Source organism: Papaver somniferum, chromosome 5 (genome assembly GCF_003573695.1).
Source record: "Papaver somniferum cultivar HN1 chromosome 5, ASM357369v1, whole genome shotgun sequence".
NCBI classification, from domain to species: Eukaryota; Viridiplantae; Streptophyta; class Magnoliopsida; order Ranunculales; family Papaveraceae; genus Papaver; species Papaver somniferum.
In genome coordinates, this window is record NC_039362.1 from 38,195,905 (window position 1) to 38,213,373 (window position 17,469).

A 17,469-nucleotide genomic window follows, 5' to 3' on the forward strand; every position below is an offset into this window, starting at 1 on the left:
CATATGATTTAAATGTTTAAGTCCATGAACTGACCGATTTGACAAAGTAACCAGCTTAAGTATGCGTACGGGTATGCGTACTTAAGAAACCGGATTTGAGTTTGTTAAGTTTCCAAACTCAGCAGAAATTTTCGGTTCGAAAACTTCCGCCAGTATGCCTACGGGTACACATACTTAAGGTGACTAGTTTAGGAGTTTGTAATTCCCAAACTCAGCAGATATTTTCGGTTCGAAAATTTCCGCCAGTATGCGTATGGGTACGCATACTTATCTTGTCTCCTTCACCAATTTGGTATACACACATATGCATACACTTGGTTCCCGGTTTGTGCATTTATACACTAATGTGCGAACACACTATATATGCTTATATCCAAACATGGTTACATTCTCAACTCTCTATTTCAATCATTGAAACATTCTTCTATAATGACAATAGCCGTTTTCACATTAGCATCAAAGCAATTTTCAATATATTGAAATAATCATTATCGAAACATTCCAAGCCTACATCAAATGATTGTATCACACAAACCATGTAAGACGTTACTCAGCAATTTTCTCAGCGAAAGCTTACCAACACATATTTCGAGAAATATGTAAGCGAGATATACTCAGCTCGAAATTTCAAATGTGTATAGATAAAACTATATCGTAACACGACTTATGTCTCAATATAGGAGATTGTAGAAATAAACTTTCCAAGTGATAGATGAGTTCAAGTCTCCACATACCTTTTGTCGAAGAAGTTCCACAAGCTCCCCTTAGTAGTTCTTCGTCTTCAAATGATGAACTCTGTGAAATCTAAGCTCAACTACACTACCTATGTCCTAGTCCGAGATATCTATAAATAGGCTAGAAATCAAGACTTATAATTTTGATCACTAACATTGACAAACATGCTTGAAATAGCAACGCACGCGAGTTCGACCGAGCAGTGCTCTAACAATTTTATGGCTATTAAGCTTGACCTTTCCAAAGCTTTTGATAGGCTGGAGTGGTCATTCATTCTTTCTATTTTTAGAAAAATTGGTTTCTCTGAAGAATGGTGTCAGATTATTGATCAATGCGTTAGCACGTTGTCTTATTCTATTCTAGTTAATGGATCTCTTGGTGAAATGTTTTTTCCTACCAGGGGTATTAGGCAAGGTGATAAACATATTTTCATAATATGCATGGAATTTTTATCTCAAATTCTCTTGAAAGGTGAAGCTGATAATTTGATTCAAGGTTTCAAAATAAGGAAAAATAGCCCCTCGATTTCTCATTTATTCTTTGCCGATGACTGTATGCTTTTCTTTAAAGCTTCTTTCATGTATGCTAGAAATTTGATAAAAATTATCAATATTTTTGCTAAAGCTTCTGGTCAAGCTATAAATTTTGAAAAATCTGGTTTTTTTACTACCTCAAAAATGCATCATAAGCATAAGAAACTTTTGTCAAAAGCTCTAGGTATAAGATATATGAGTTCTTCTGAGAAGTACATAGGGACTCCTCTTTTTGTCAATAGAGATAAAACAAAATCCTTTCAATTTTTAATAGACAAATTTTATTCCAGATTAGGAAGCTCTAAAAAAACTAGTCTTAATGTTGCTGGTATAATAGTGGTTACAAAGCATGTTTTATCTAGTCTTGCAGTCTTCCATTTCCTAAGAAGATTACTTCAAAGATTGACACTATTCAAAGAACTCTTTGGTGGTCTAAGAAAGATCCTAGACATGCTTCCATTTTTCGTTCTTGGGGAGATATAAGAAAGGATAAAAGATGTGGAGGGATTGGAATTAGAAATACTTATGCTACAAACAGAGTTTTTATAGCTAAAGTTGGTTGGCGAATTATTCAAAATCCTGATCATTTAATTTCAATTTTTTGAAAAGACAAGTATTTCATTAATCAAAATTTGCTAGAAATTGACAAAACAGCTGATACTAACTCTTGGATTTGGAAGGGTATTATAGATAATAATACTGGTTCTTGGAATCTTGACATGCTAAACTCTCTATTTTGGCCTGCAGATGTTGTTAGGATCAGAACTATAAGGGTTAATCTTCTTCTCAAGGAACAGATTATGTGGGCTCATACCAAAAATGGAACTTATACTATTAAATATTCTTATAGAGTATATAAGAATCAAAATAGTAATGAGGAAGAAGCTTTGTTTTGGAAAAGGTTTGGTGTCTGAATTGTTTGCCTAAAATTAAATATTTCATGTGGAAGATCTTTGCGTATATGCTTCCAGTCAATACTTTGCTAACGAATTATAATCCTGTTGTTGATGAGTCTTGTCCTCTTTGTAAAAACAATATTGAAACTGTTACTCATTTGTTCTTTCATTGTCATGTTGCTTCACATGTTTGGTTTGGTTTGTCGCTCCAACATTTAATTAGCTTTGATCTGGATTGGACTGAGGATTATTTTCTTGAATGGTTTGATGATAGATTAGGGCAGTCTCCTTTTGTGGTTAACTGGCCAAGTATAGCTGCTATAGTCATGTGGTGTATTTGGAAACTTAGATGTGAAGTGGTTTTCAGTAAAGTTACTATTATTCCGGATAAAGTTATTCTTGATGTGAAAAGAATGATAAATACTTATATAGTTCCTCCTGTGAAGATTCAGAAGACTAATTTGGAAGTTAAACTTCCTATTAATCTAGTGGATCATTATCTTTTTTATTGATGTCTCTTTCAAAATTTTTAATATGGGTGTTGGCATGATTTTGTGTGATAATGCAGGAACAATAACTCATTCGCGTTCGGACTTTTGACTGATTTCTGATGCAATGAGTGCGGAGGCGACTGCACTTTTTTGGATATCTCCTGGGCAAAGGAGATCAATCTTTCCAAAGTCTTGTTCATCAGTGACTGTCTTCAAGTAGTGGATTTTGTTAATGGAGACAGCGTTAGTGTCGAGTGGAGATGCAAGGATATTTTGGTGGACTGCAAATCTCTTCTCTTAAGTAGTAATAGCTTTAGGGTTGTTTATATTAAGCGTATCAAAAAAAAACTTGCTGATTGGCTTGCACGCCGAGCTAGAAAGCATAGTCTTAAGGAAGCTTGGGCCTCTTTTCCTTCTTTTTTGAACAATTTGGTCATGAGAGAACCCTTGTTGAATGTTTGTAATTATCTTTTAAGTTAATGCATAGTTAGGGTGTTTTTTTAGAAAAAAAAAGTATAGTGGTTAGTTGTGTGGCCCCTAAGTACTACTAGCAATTACAAGGTCCAGGATTCCAACCCTTATCTCTACCAAGGGAGAGCTTGATGGTTCTCAGACTATGGACAACAAAACTGTCCCACCCACCCACATGAAGTGAATCCTGCCCCCAAAAGCTACTCGCACGCAACCATTATAAGGTGGGTTGGATCTTACCCAGTCTAAAGTTCACCAAGAATCTTTAAGACAAGGGAAAATTAGGCTAAGGCCCAACCCATGGATAACCCATAATATGAGGCCCCTAGTTAAAAGAGTTTTATTACTAGGCCCTGAATTAAAAATAAATTTTAATTCGGTTGAAATGACCAGAATAACCTTCACTATATAAGTATCTAACCTAGGTTTTCTATCAAATCGACACATTCATTTCATTTCAAGAGAGAGAAATTGAATCTCACCTGAGAAAACTGCCGGAAGAAAACCTTCAAAGAAGTGCAGCGAAATTTGTTTTAGAGAATTTTTTTTGCAGATCGAAGAAACGAAAAACTAAAACAGGTAGATTTCGGTCAAATCTTCTTCTTCATGTTTAATCTTTTCTTCTTCTTCGTGTTTAACATGTTTTTCGATCTGTTTTTGGAACTGTTTTCGACCTGTTTAATCTCAGTAAATTTGATCTGTTTTGCGATCTGTATTTGATCTGTTTTTGATATGTTAAATCTCAGTGTATTCGATCTGTTTTTTACTTCATTCGTTGTTTGATTCAGTCCTTTTTTAATCAAAGAAGAAGACAAAGAAAGAAGAAGAAGACGAAGAAAGAAAAAGAAGACGAACTGAGGTTTGAATCTGTTTTCGATCTTCTACTTTTCCTCTCTGCTTTTAGGGGTTAGGTTTACTTGATGTTTTTTGTTCATGTATCATCTCAATCTCATGTTAAGGAGTTTAGTACTACTGGAGATTGATGTTTTCTTACTTTTTAAACTGCAGATTCAGATTCAATTTACATTTTGTGAAGTAAAATGGCGCGAGGAAGAAGCAATACCGCTAAAACAGATACTGCAATAACAGGTATTAAGAGTTGAAATTATTTGATGATATGTGTTGTTATGATATCATGCTAGTAAAAACTATACATGCGATTTTGGTTGTGATGATCTAATGTAAATGCTTTTGAATGCATAACTATGCAAACAAGGGCCTGTATAACTATAAGTTACACATTCAAAATCTCACCACCAACTGTGTTGTGGTTTGTATACTGAGTGTGTAACTTGTAGTTACACATACAATTGAGCCTTTGTATACTGAGTGTGTAACTGTAAGTTACACATTCAAGATGTCACCAATGACTTGCAAAGTGGCTGTATAACTATAAGTTACACATTTAGAATATCATGCCTGTAATGCATATGCATGTGTAACTATAAGTTACACATTGAAAATCTAACCACTAACTTGCCAAGTCACTGTGTAACTAGAAGTTACACATGCATAATAACATCACTGATTTGCCAATTGCCTATGTAACTAGAAAGTTACACATGCAAAATATAACCTACGACTGTATTGTGTTTGTAAATAATAGTTACACATCAAAAAATGACGCCTGTAAACCTTCATATGCATGTGTAAGTTAAGGTTACACAACACAGAATAGAATGATTCAGTTTGTGTACTTGACAAATACACATAGTGTGTAACATGATTTTCATTTTGCAGTTAAAAATGAGTGTATTTGATAAGTACACAACATACTGACTCATGCTATTTTTGTGTGTGATGTGTAAAGGAAACCTAAGGCAGTCGTTGAATGCAATAAAGGATTTAGTAAAGGTGATAAAACCTATAGGACTGACTGATAGGGCTGAGAGATATCTTAGGAGAGCTGCTTACGGTGAACTAGTAATGATGTATTATGATGACTATGATACAGTTGTACCGAGTACAACAAGACAGATAAGTACCAACAAATACGGCGTCTTGAAGCTTTTGAACTGCTTTGACATGGATTGTGAGACACCGTGTTCATTCAAGTTTGTTGATGATAAGATTATAGAGTCTACACCCGCAAAGATGGATGGTATATTTTGCATGCAGAGGATTGGAAGCAGAAAGGGTCAGAAGCTGTTAAAGTACTATTGTCCTAGTGATTTGACTGGCAATGTTTTATACAACAAATTCTTCACTGATATCAAATCTACGAAGCATCAGACGACAGTGACTAAGACAAACATTTTAGAGAAGATAAAACAACTTATGGCAAAAAGGAGCAAAAGTGGGAAAGAAAGAAAGTTGATGAGAAGGATCTAGTTTGCTTGATAGGTCTTTATCTTTGCTGTGTATTGTTTTTTGGTGACAAAAATGCCAATGGAGTGAACGCGAAATATCTTAGTATCGTTAAAACTTATGATACGGTGCTCAAGGTGTCGTGGCCTGATTTTATACACAAGCACTTGTTTGAAGAAATTCATACTAATCTTGGTTGTTTGTAAAATGTGAAGGCTTGTGTGCAATACCTACTGGTAAAAAGCTTGTGTGTAGTTTCTTATTCCAACACTTTTAGTGTTACGTGATGGATATTTTTGTTCAATCGACTAATTAAAATTTATATGTTGCAGTTATTATTTGCTGAACACACGCCAACAGGATTAATCCCAAAAGTTGAGAACCACCAAGAAGATATCCCGAGGATTGGGAGGTGGTATATATACCAGATTTCTGATTACATTTGGAGAACAGACATGACACAGTTTTCGGTAAGAGTTATATGTCAGTTGGTTTAGGTTTTGTAAATTTATGGTAATGTAATTTAGATAAAACTTTGATGTAATCAAAATTGTCATGTGTAGCTATAAGTTACACATTTAAATGTGCTTGTGTAACTTATAGTTACACATGCAAAAGATAACACAAGTGAATGCATTTTATATGTGTAACTATAGGTTACACATTTTATATGTGTAACTATAAAATGTGCTTATGTAACTATAGGTTACACATACAAAATGTGCTTATATAACTTTAAGTTACACATACAACTGAAAATTTGTATATTTAGAATGTTCAACTGTTTTTGCTATCTCTTTTTAACCTCTCCATCTGTTAATTGCAGCCAACTCCTAGTTTTGTGGCTGACTTTTCACATCTTGAGAAGCAGCTAGGTATATCAACAGCGGTACCCAGCAAGGACGACCTGCAAAGTTGGCTGAAAGCGCAAACTATTGAGAACGGCCATCTGAAAGAGCAACTGCAAGCAAAGAAAGCAATGTTTAAAGCAGTGTATGCAATTGCCAGAGAAGGGATATCAGAAGGGGACCTTTAAGGAACAACAGAATTCAAGATTCACAATTTTAGTTGCCAAATTATGCAAGCAATGGGTATTGATCCTTACAAAGTGACCCAGGAAGAGTTTATGCAACATGAAGATGCTGAACATGGAGGTACTGAGCATGGAGATACTGAGCATGAAGAAGAAGAGTTACAGTTAGTTAAGACTGAGCAACAAGGAGATGGAAGTACTGAGCATGAAGAAGAAGAGACCGAGAAAGAGACTGAGCAAGAGAAAGAGAAAGATGATGCGGAAACTTCCTTCCATGAAGAATGTAAGTAGTTATTCATTTTTAATATGCTTCTTTAACTTGATAAAGGTACCCAATTAGTTGACACTAAGGTCTTTGAACCTTTTTAATTTCATATTTTAGTTGTTCATTTTTAATATGCTTATTTAACTTGATTAGACTTAATAAATGTTGAGTAAACTAATCATATGGATGTGTAATCCCTAGTTACACATGCTATATGCATGTGTAACTTCTGGTTACACTAGTTAGATGCATGTGTAACTCCATGTTACACTAGGTATCCATGTCATATTCATGTGTAACATGAAGTTACAATGTTAATTATCCAAGCCAGTCGATTACACATGATATATATTCTTCTTGAAATTTTATTAAAAAAATTTAACATCATCATGATCATCCTAATTCTCATTTCAATCCTTGTGCAGTTCCATGTATGAGCCTTGCAGCTGGAAATACGCCAACAATTCTGCAAGCTCAAACTGCTGCAGAGGGGCGCAAGGCTCCTCCAAAGAAAAAGCCCACTGGTAAGAAAAAGCGCACTACTGCAGATGTTGTTGATGAGGCGCAGAAGAAAGCTGATGAAGAGACGCATGCTGCTGATGAGGCGCAAAAGAAGGTGGTGGTGTGGTTGAGCAGCATGAGAAAGCCGCAAGAGATGATGCAAATGTCATTGAAGAGACACCTGCAACTGTTGGTGACGGTTTGGTTCCGACTGCTCCAACTCAGCCAACACCTGAAACTTTTGAGAACAGTTTTGCTTCGACACAGTTTGACGACTCCATGGTGATAATTGTTACAACACAACAAACACAGCCTTACAATGCTCAGACCTACAACTTGGTGCAACTAGAAGCTAACCCTACTGATATGACGGATGTTCAAGTGAGTGAAATGCTAGATGAGATTGTCGGCGACATTAAAAAAAGTGAACATGGACCTGCAGTGATGGAGAGTGCAGAACCTAGCTCAAGTGGTAATCACTCTTCCTTCTGTAATTACTATTCCGTTTTATTTTTCCTTTATGTTTTGTTTGTAATGGAAGTGTAACTTCAAGTTACACATTGTAAAAGGCATGTGTAGCTTGAGGTTACATACACTACATTATTATTTTGGCTTGAGGTTATCTTCTTAAGTTACATACATGTGATAATTTTTTAAATTCTGCCTATATTTGTTTGCGCAGCTACAACACAGGATAACTTTTTTAGCCTTGGAATAGATAAAACTCCAAGACCTGTAGGAGAGTTACTGAAGGAAGCTGTGAATACAATAAGAGAAAACCAACCAGCATTCATGCAACAATGTGTGCTGAGGAATAGAAAAATTCCAACACAAGATCTGAAGAAGTATGAAAAGAAGCCAAAGAAGATTAAGAAGACTGTTAATGAAGAAAGAATGGCCGCAGTTCCAAAAGTGGAAAAAGAAATAATGGACCCAGTACCAGAAGTAGAAGAAGAAAGAATGGCTGAGGTTGCTGAAGAAGATGACGGAACAATGAGAAAGGATGTGAAAGGTTCAGAAGTTATCGAAAGGAAGGAAGGCGAAAACAAGGAGAAAGTGTTTGAATATTTCAATACTCATCCGAAAACGTAAGTAGCTTGACTCCAAGTAGGCTTGATTCTGTTATTGATTGTTGTGTTTTACTACTTGATTCTGTTATGTTGATTAATAGTTTACTTCTTTGTAAAATGCAGAGACATTACTTGGATTGAACGCAACGAAGATGGTAGCCACCTGTTTGATATATCTGGAGAACTAATGCTACATCTTACCAAGAAAGAATCCTACTTGGAGTCAGAATTCATCGACTTCTACATTAGCAGATTGAGGACAAAGATGAACACTAACAGCAAGTATGACAAAGCGATATTCCTGTCGCCAAAAGCATACGTAAGTACTTCGATATATTTAAAATCTAATTGCATTTATAATGTGTAATGTGTGTTGTAAGATTATGATAACATACTCTAGAGTTTTTTTATGTCGGAAAACAGTTATAATGTGTAATATAAGGTTACAAATGCAGTCATAATGTGTAATCTGAAGTTACACAACCATTTATAACGTGTAATATGAAGTTACACATCCTTATTTTTCCAGTGTAAAACCCAAGGCCATATGTGTAACTTTTGTTTACATAATCACTTGTTCATTTGTAAATTTTGATTAAAAATGTGAGTTTGACATTCCAAGTGGTTTTTGCAGGCCTCTTACTTGAACGATTACGGAGAATTCAAGAGATTTTGGATTCCAAAGCTTGCGAAGGAGTATGTCAATTACAAGAACGATGCAGTCAGACTTTTCGCCCCAATGTGCAACAACAACACACACTACACACTGCTGGAGTATGAATTGAAGAGCTCTAATCCTTGGTCCTACATGAACTCGTCAAGCGTTAAGGAACTCAGGGGTGAACACCTTCTTCAAGCCAAGAAATATGCATTTTCAATTACTACAGAACTGAGACTCTTGTGTCCTTATGCTCTTGGGATGAATGAAAATGCCAAGAATCTCCCTTCGCCCCCACAAGGTTCAATTCCTGTCTGTCTTCCATGTGTATGCACTTACATGAAGATCAGGATTAAGAATAAACCACTTGACAAAAAATTAAGCTCAAGTATGATGCTATGGTGGAATAACAAGCTGAACCGCATGAGAGGAAGCATGCTATACAAGATTCTTTCGGATCCATCCAGAGATGTGTAAAGCAGTCATTAGGATTAGAAAAAATTATATACTCGTAAATATGTTTTTAGCCACAAGCAGATGTTAGACTTGGAAAATATGTTGTTAGAAACTTTTAAATTTCATCAGTTAGTAGATTTTAGCAGTTCTTGGTTTTGAAAATATTTTTGGATTGAAATTCTTTGAATTAAAAACTTTTATCTTGTTAGAACTTCTACTGCTGTGTGTACAGGTTTCAGAAAGTATGCAACAAGTTAAGTAACTACACATCTTAACTTGATGCAGAAGGTGTAACCAGAGTTTACATATGCATTTATCATGTGTAACCTAATATTACACATGCATTCACAGCAGTGTAACTTCTGGTTACATATATTTGAGTGTATACTGAAGTTACACAAGCCATTGATCGGACTTACCCAATAAATCAAAATAAAATAAAGTTACACCATCATTTATCATGTGTAAGCTAATGTTACACATGCATTCTGGTTACACATCCATATTTGAGTGTAAAATAAAATTACACAAGCATTTGACCACTGATCAGACGTACAAAAATAAATCAAAAATAGAGTAAAATGCATTTCAACTGTGAACTGACAAAATATAAAATCTGAATAAAAGATCCTTGCAAATAATCAACGTTGCAGAAAAATAAAAACGTTTGGTCCATGAGAACCGAAATGAAGAAAACTAAAAAACATATAATCCAAGACAAATAAGAATCCACACATCAAATCATTACTTGCAGAAATGAACTTTGGTAGACTAAAGCTAGTGGGGTGTGAACTTCCGAGGATTCCTGCAACCTGGCTTGTTGTGACCTATTTCCTTGCAATTGCTGCAATGAACTTTCCTCTTCACCTTCTTCTCACCTTTACTTATAATCCTTTTCCCTGGTGGTCTACCTGGTTGCTTCTTCACGGTAGGCGGGTTGACGATGTCATCTGGATGATATTCAACAGGCCTGTTGTAGTTGGGAATCGGCTGGATGGCATGCATATAAGTCTTCCTAAAATAATCGCTTTTAAAATACGGTGAAATGAAATCAATAGCCTCACATTTAACCTTGCGTATGGATGCAAGAGCATGAGCACAAGGAAAACCATATACGCGCCACCTGGAAGAAAACAAAAATAATCAAAAAATCAGTTAGTTGCACATATAAATCATAAAACACTCAAAATTGGCTAGTTACAGGTGCATATACAGGATGTGTATCTTTAAGTTACACTTGCAAAATAGATGTGTAACTACTATTTATACATGCATATATCTAATGTAACTGGAAGATACACATTCTAAAAAAATGAACATACAGAGAGAAGAAAAAGCATAAGAAACCAAACCTTTGACAGGTGCAAGTCTGGTGTTCGAGGTCCACCATGTGAGACCTTTCGATAAAAAATTCAAACACGACAGGAATAGCAACCAATACTTCCCAAGCCAAACCTTCATCTTGAAGAGCCACAAGCTTTTCTTCATACTCAGGGGTTAATGGAGTCATCATATTAGCACCAATTTCACGACGCTCCGCCATCAAACACATTATTTTCCTCCTAATCTGAAAAGCAGAAAAAAACTCATGAATACATAAAGTGACAAAACATGAAATAAAAAAACAACAAAACAGCAAAACACACACACACACACTCAATTAACCTGATCAAGAAGAATGAACCAGAACCCAACTATTGACTGATTCTGCTAGAGTACTAGATGTTCGTCCATACCGACAACCTTTGAAATAGGCATTCACATATGCTTCAGGTGGGATTGTCTCGATGTAATCATCCACCCAATCGCAGTTCAAGTCTCTAATCTTCTGTATGGCTTTCGCATGGTTTTCAGGTGAGAGTGCGGATGTCGCCTCTCGGAAATGGTCCATCACAAGCGAGTACCTAGGATCTGTTGCAGTGATGGGTATATTTTTCGTCAAATGATAGTAGCAGAAGCTGTGGAACCCATCTGGATAAACAAGTGGAACACCCTGCAAGAGTCCTTCATGGCGATCCGAAAGGAAGGTGATTGGCCTCCCATCACCAACAACTTCATTCAAATTCCTTAAAAACCACTCCCAGTTGTTGATCGTCTCAGAATCGACTAGTGCAAAAGCAAGGGGGGAAAATCCTACAAAAAAATTGTGCAGAATCGAAAGAATAATAAGTTTCACACAAACAGAAAACAATGTGTAAATACAAGTTACACATGCTAAAACAAATATGTAACTTAAGGTTACATATGTTATTTTCTTAGTTACACACTGAGTAAAGTAATGTTTAACTGAGAGTTACACATGTGTAACTCTCAGTTATTTGTCAACTGAAGTTGTTCAAAAAAAAAAAACATAAAAAAACATACCTTTACCACCATTGATCCCAGTGGCTGCCATCAAGCAACCTTTGAATGTACCAGTAAGGAAAGTAGTATCCAAGTATACCATTGGACGACAAAACTGGTACCCCTTGATGCATGCAGCAAATGCGATGAAAATCCGTTGGAACTGTTCATTTTCACGTTCAAACTTTATCACACTACCAGGATTGGTTTCCCTTATAGCATCAATATACCATACCAAGTGCGAGTAGGAATTGACATCGTCGCCATAAATCGTCTCATAAACCTTTTCCCTAGCATTATATGCCTGATAGTACTCCATGTTAATCTCATAGTTGGTCTGGAAATCAGCAGCAATTTTCTTGGGTTTCTTGTGAGGATTTTTGCGAACTTCTTCCTCAATCAAACTAGATGAGAAGCCGGTGGAGTAAGTTTGGTTCAAGTTGCACCCAACAGCACCACAAATGTGCTCAGGGTTATAAGACCTGACCTGAAGAGGTTCATATAAAATATAAACAATTCAACCAAAACACAATATGATGCAAAAAAAAAATCATGTGTAAACCAAAGTTACACATACTGTAACAAAACATAACATATACTAAGCATTAGATGACAGAACACGGAAAACCTACCTGAAACATTTCGTTCCTTTCATCGATAGAAGCTGCATGGAATTTCCAGCCGCATTTTTCATCTGCACACTTAGCCGTGAACCTAGAACGCTCATTGTGAGTTACAATCATTTGGAAACCAGTGCGAAGACGATACTTGGTGAAAGCAACCCTGACTTGCGTAACTCCTTCAACAAAAACATGACCAATTTCACCAAGAACCTTGGGCCAACCATCCGATAACAAAGGTTTCGCAGGCTTGCTTTTATCTTCCAAATACATTGCAACAGTAAGATTGTTTCTGGACGAAGAAGTACTAGACCCATTAGAAATAGAAGAATCTTCCCTAGAGCTGGAGGAAGAGGCCACACGAGGAACATTTTGCAAGAAAATATCAACACTGGTCTTCTGTTTACTATTTGTGATGGATATAAGAGCTTGCAACGAAAAATCACAGTCAAGCGGAAAATATTTCCCACTTTCTCGGAAGAAGAAAGTAATACCAAGTGGAGTAAACTGCTTCCATTCCCTGCAAACTTGTTCCTTAAACTCTTCAAGTTTGATATCAGTATTAACACGCAGGGTAATAAAATCTGAAGAGTAGCGAACAACAGCAATGCAACTAACAGCAGCGCAACTAACAGGATCCATGACAACCTGAAAAATATCAAACACACAATAACAATATCAAAATTTTAAAACGAACGCAATTCACTTGGGGGCGTTGCCCCCTCGTGAGAAGTATATTCTATGCGGCAAGCTAAATATGAGTAAAAGATACAGATGATACAACTATTTACACAAAAACCTGTTACATGACATATATATGTAACTTCAACTTACACATGCTTAAAATACAACATGATATATATGTGTAAACTAAAATTACACATGCTACAACTAAAAAACATCTGCTTCTTCCTCACGCATGCTTAAAATACAAACAAGATATATATGTGTAAACTAAAATTACACATGCTGCAACTAAAAAACATTTGCACCTTCCTTACACATGCTTAAAAATACAACATGATATATATGTGTAACCTAAAGTTACACATACTGTAACAAAAAAACAGCATGTCTAACAAATCAAATTGAAGTTGTTCTACTGAAACAAAGTTGTTTCTTCATACTCCTCTCAGTATCAACAAAAATTAACAGATCGGACATGCAAGAAGAACAAATAATTCAAAAAAAATATTGAAAACAAATCTGAAATCAAAAACAAAATAAAATTCTTACCTAGATTGATTGTTTTCTTACTTCTGAAACAATGTTCTTATTATTCCTCTTCTCGGTATCAACCAAACCTGTGTAAGCATCAACAAAAACATACTCAGTATCAAAACCAAATAAAAAAAGTGAAAAAACTAGATCGCAATTCCCTTGTAACAATCAAAATCAATTGAATTGAAAACTAGATCGAAATCACAATTCTTACCTACGTTGATTTCTCTATTCCAAACTGTCTTCTTCTTCTTCTCAGACTCAATAAAATCGAAACAAAACAAAAATCCAAAAATCAGTAGAAGATAGAAATCAAACAATCAATCAGAAAAAGTAATGAATCAAACCTATTCGATACAAACAGAAGATAAAATTGATACAAACCTATTTGTTGTTCTTCAATGCATCGTCTCAAACTCGTCAGATCTGAAATCCACTGAATAACATCAATAAATTGAGAAAAAACAACAATGAATCCTTGTTCTTCGTCTCCTCTTTAACACAGCAACAGACTAACGAACTCTTGTTCTTCAATGCAACAATTTCGTGTGAAGAAAAAACCTAATTTTGTTTCTGAAGAAAAAATCAACGAGAGCAGAGAGAATGGAGAGCTGAAAACTAATTTGATTTGATTTTCTGTTTCTGTTACCGTATAAAACAGCTTTAAATACTGGAAGGTAATTATGGTATTTTCACATTTATTAAAAATCCTGATGACGTCAGCAATCCGGGAAAATTCAAAACCAGGCCCAAAAAAAAAATTTGAACCTAAAAATATCAAAAATGGAAGTGTGGAGTTGATAGTGGAGGATCCATTTAGTGGGACTTGTATATGTTGAACCCATATATTAGGGGTTCTAGTATCTTTCACTTAAAGACAAAATGATGGTCAAAAATTTGAGAGAGGGAGAGGCGGCACCGAACTTGAAGATAATTCTCAATTTTACAGTAAATAGCCAGCCAACACTTGAGTAACATGAAAAAGAGTCTCTTCTTCCTATAAAATGTACAACTCATAATAGTATTCTCTCTCTCTGTCTGTTTACAGTCTACACTGACCTTGATTCCACATCCAAGAAAAAAAACCCACTTTTCCACTCACAGACACACACAAAAAGAAGAAGAAAAATAGAAGAAGATCACCATTTTTGGTTTCAACTAACTTAAATTTTCTTCAAATGCCTGAAGAAGATTTGGTTGAGCTTAAGTTCAGGTTATACGATGGAACTGATATTGGTCCTATCAGATATTCGTCTGCATCTACTGTTTCTATGCTCAAAGAAAGGATAATTGCTGATTGGCCTAAAGGTAACAACTTCCTTCTTTTGTTCAAAGTTTTTAATCAGAGAAAAAAAATGGGTTTTGCCGTTTGATTTGTGTAGCTTTATCTATTTTGATTTGGAGAAACCATTGTGTGTTAGTACAATTTATAGTAATTATTTGAGGAAGTTAAGATAGTCGATGTATTTGGGTTTGGAATTCATCAAAATGCTTCGCTTACAATGTCTGACTATGATTGGAGAAATTAAGTTTAGAGCAACTGTAGGATGTTTGTCGGTGTGCATTGAATTTGTCTCAAACAATTGATCTAAATAACTTATGAGCAAATTTAATGTGTCTCTTTACTAAGTTTTGACTTATGAATAGTTTTTTGTAGAAATGTTGATAAAATTGTGTAGTGGAAGTAGGATGAGATGTTTTAGTGGAATATAGGGTCCTCAGCATGGCTGCTTTTTCTTCTTTTGTATCTGGTAGGAAATGCTATCTTTTATACTAGCAATGACGACTTTAGCTTGGAAAAATTGAAGGAAAATGGGTTCCCATTGTTTGGGGTTGGCGAATGGGAATAACTGGTTCGTACACCTTTATTATCCCGATTCGATGATATAAAACTTTGATGAAGGTCATGGTGGTCCGTTCGATTGACGAGCATAGAAATGTGGGAGGTGGATGGAAAGAATATATACCCCATGTGAGAAGGGTTTGTAAGATAGACTAAAGTGACTTTTGAGATGTCCACATGGGGTTGGAATTTTGTTGAATGCCAAGCTGATGGATTGTTTCAAGTGTACTAACCTTGTAATCTATCAAGGGGCATGTGACTGGAGAATTTCCTTCTTATTGATGCCGGTTTAGCTAACCACTACTACATTCTGAGATATTTTGATTTTTTAAAACTTTGGTTTTGTCGTATGGATTGCAATAACTTGTCCTTACCCACAACACTCAACAAAATACTGTCTGTAGATGAATTGACAGCAAGAATGAGAGTCATATGGTGATTTTCTCTTTTCTATTGCGTCGCCATTAGTGTAATTTGAAATTATTTTCAATTATATTTCGTCATATCACCTTGTGGATATATTTTTTGCTACCGATCATAAAAGAACACAACACTCCTGTGTGCATGATATTCTTACATCTTTCAACTAAAAATATATATGGTCTTACTGAAAGAAAGATATAGGGCAGCATTTTTAGAGCACAAATGCATAATCCAACCTTGGCAGCTATATCTTTTTTTTCTCTGTTGGGTGCTATATATATCAGTGATCTGTCATTTTTGTACTTAATGCTAATCGATGCTTCTTCAGTTTCTCATTTAAGGATTTTGGTTCTGTAGATAAAAAAGTTATACCCAAGGCAGCGAATGATGTGAAGCTGATTAGTGCTGGGAAGATTTTGGAAAACAACAAGACTGTTGGTCAATGTAAAGCGCCTTTTGGTGAACTTCCCGGAGGTGTTATCACGATGCATGTCGTTGTGCAGCCATCTCTAGCCAAATCAAAAACAGGTAGTTGGCTCTTAACCCCAGCATCCATTGTTTTCCTCCATATTGCACTTCTCCTGCATTTCACAGAGGAGCTAGTTATATTATATGTAAATGATTCTACTTTCAAAATTTCCCACCACTTGAAAGTTAAAAGGCTAATTTGGAGAGGGATTCTGTAACCCGAGGTATTCTGGACTTGAACTCACCCCTGCCTCTTGCACTCTGTGTCCATTGGCCTAAAGTATGTCGCCTTCACCCGGGGAGTGCCACGGAACTAATTACAGGAATAACACCATTTTCTATTCGGTTTCCAGTCAAAGCATATGAAAACCCTAAGAAACATATGATTAGCAGTAGGAAATGGGTCATTCCACTTTTTTATGCTCCTGTCACTTGAATTTGCATGGGCTGGTGGAGAATAGAGCTTTTTGTTTTTATGTTCACATGTTCTTCAGTCACTTTATATCTTCAAAACCTGGATCATAGCCATGGGTGAAACTGGAATTGAATTAGATGTAACGGAGAGTGGAAACAGGTCATCCTCACCTCAATGAAACAAATCAGCTTTTGCCCTTACGCTCATATGCAGTAATTAAGATTATACATGGTTGTAGACTTGTAGCAGTCAACATCTTTTCGCTTTAACAGAATTTAAGTTTATCTATTGGTTTTACCTCGTATACATTTTTTCTCCCAAGATCATTGATTTCTAAATTGTCTGGACAGAAAAGAAGGTCGAAGATTCCCCTAGGAAGACCGTTTGCTCTTGCTCCATACTATAAACGAAGAGCAAACAAGATAACCAATTTAAACTTGTAGAGAGTTGCAAGGTCTGGCACGCTCCCATCTGCTAAGATTGGTGTTGCGCTTTGATAAAGTAAAGTATATCCTAACAGTATCAACTGTAGCCTTTAGGCTGTTCTTGTGTACCAGCATTGTGATGCTGACATATATATATATATACTGTATACCTGTAACACGACCACAGTAGTGCTCGATATACTACTGTTGTATACTTTTCGTTATTTTGATTACAAAGTTATTATTGCTGAGGCAGACTAACTGTTCATGAATCATGAATGAATCTGGAGAGATT

General features: G+C 35.7%; 2 protein-coding genes across 3 annotated transcripts; both read left to right on the forward strand.

Annotated features, from left to right (window-relative positions):
- The first annotated feature begins 953 nt into the window (after positions 1-953).
- On the forward strand, positions 954-1,751 carry LOC113278954. Its single transcript, XM_026527672.1, has one exon. It carries the CDS (start codon positions 954-956, stop codon positions 1,749-1,751), a length of 798 nt encoding a protein of 265 aa, XP_026383457.1.
- Positions 1,752-14,557: 12,806 nt separating this feature from the next.
- On the forward strand, positions 14,558-17,432 carry LOC113281410 (membrane-anchored ubiquitin-fold protein 3-like). Of its 2 annotated transcripts, none has more exons than XM_026530135.1 (3): positions 14,558-14,908; positions 16,224-16,394; positions 17,105-17,429. In XM_026530135.1, exons 1-3 carry the CDS (start codon positions 14,779-14,781, stop codon positions 17,122-17,124), a joined length of 321 nt encoding a protein of 106 aa, XP_026385920.1. In that variant the 5' UTR covers positions 14,558-14,778; the 3' UTR covers positions 17,125-17,429. The 2 variants fall into 2 exon arrangements, with proteins under 2 accessions (XP_026385920.1, XP_026385919.1); XM_026530134.1 differs by having other exon boundaries at positions 14,569-14,908; positions 17,100-17,432.
- The last annotated feature ends 37 nt before the right edge of the window (positions 17,433-17,469 follow it).

Excerpts from the sequence above, each read along its gene's own strand:
- LOC113278954 (XM_026527672.1), top strand. The coding sequence starts at position 954 with ATGGCTATTAAGCTTGACCTTTCCAAAGCTTTTGATAGGCTGGAGTGG.
- LOC113281410 (XM_026530134.1), top strand. The coding sequence starts at position 14,779 with ATGCCTGAAGAAGATTTGGTTGAGCTTAAGTTCAGGTTATACGATGGA. Across the intron at positions 14,909-16,223 it reads AATTGCTGATTGGCCTAAAG|ATAAAAAAGTTATACCCAAG; the intron begins GTAACAACTTCC and ends TTGGTTCTGTAG. Across the intron at positions 16,395-17,099 it reads TCTAGCCAAATCAAAAACAG|AAAAGAAGGTCGAAGATTCC; the intron begins GTAGTTGGCTCT and ends TTGTCTGGACAG.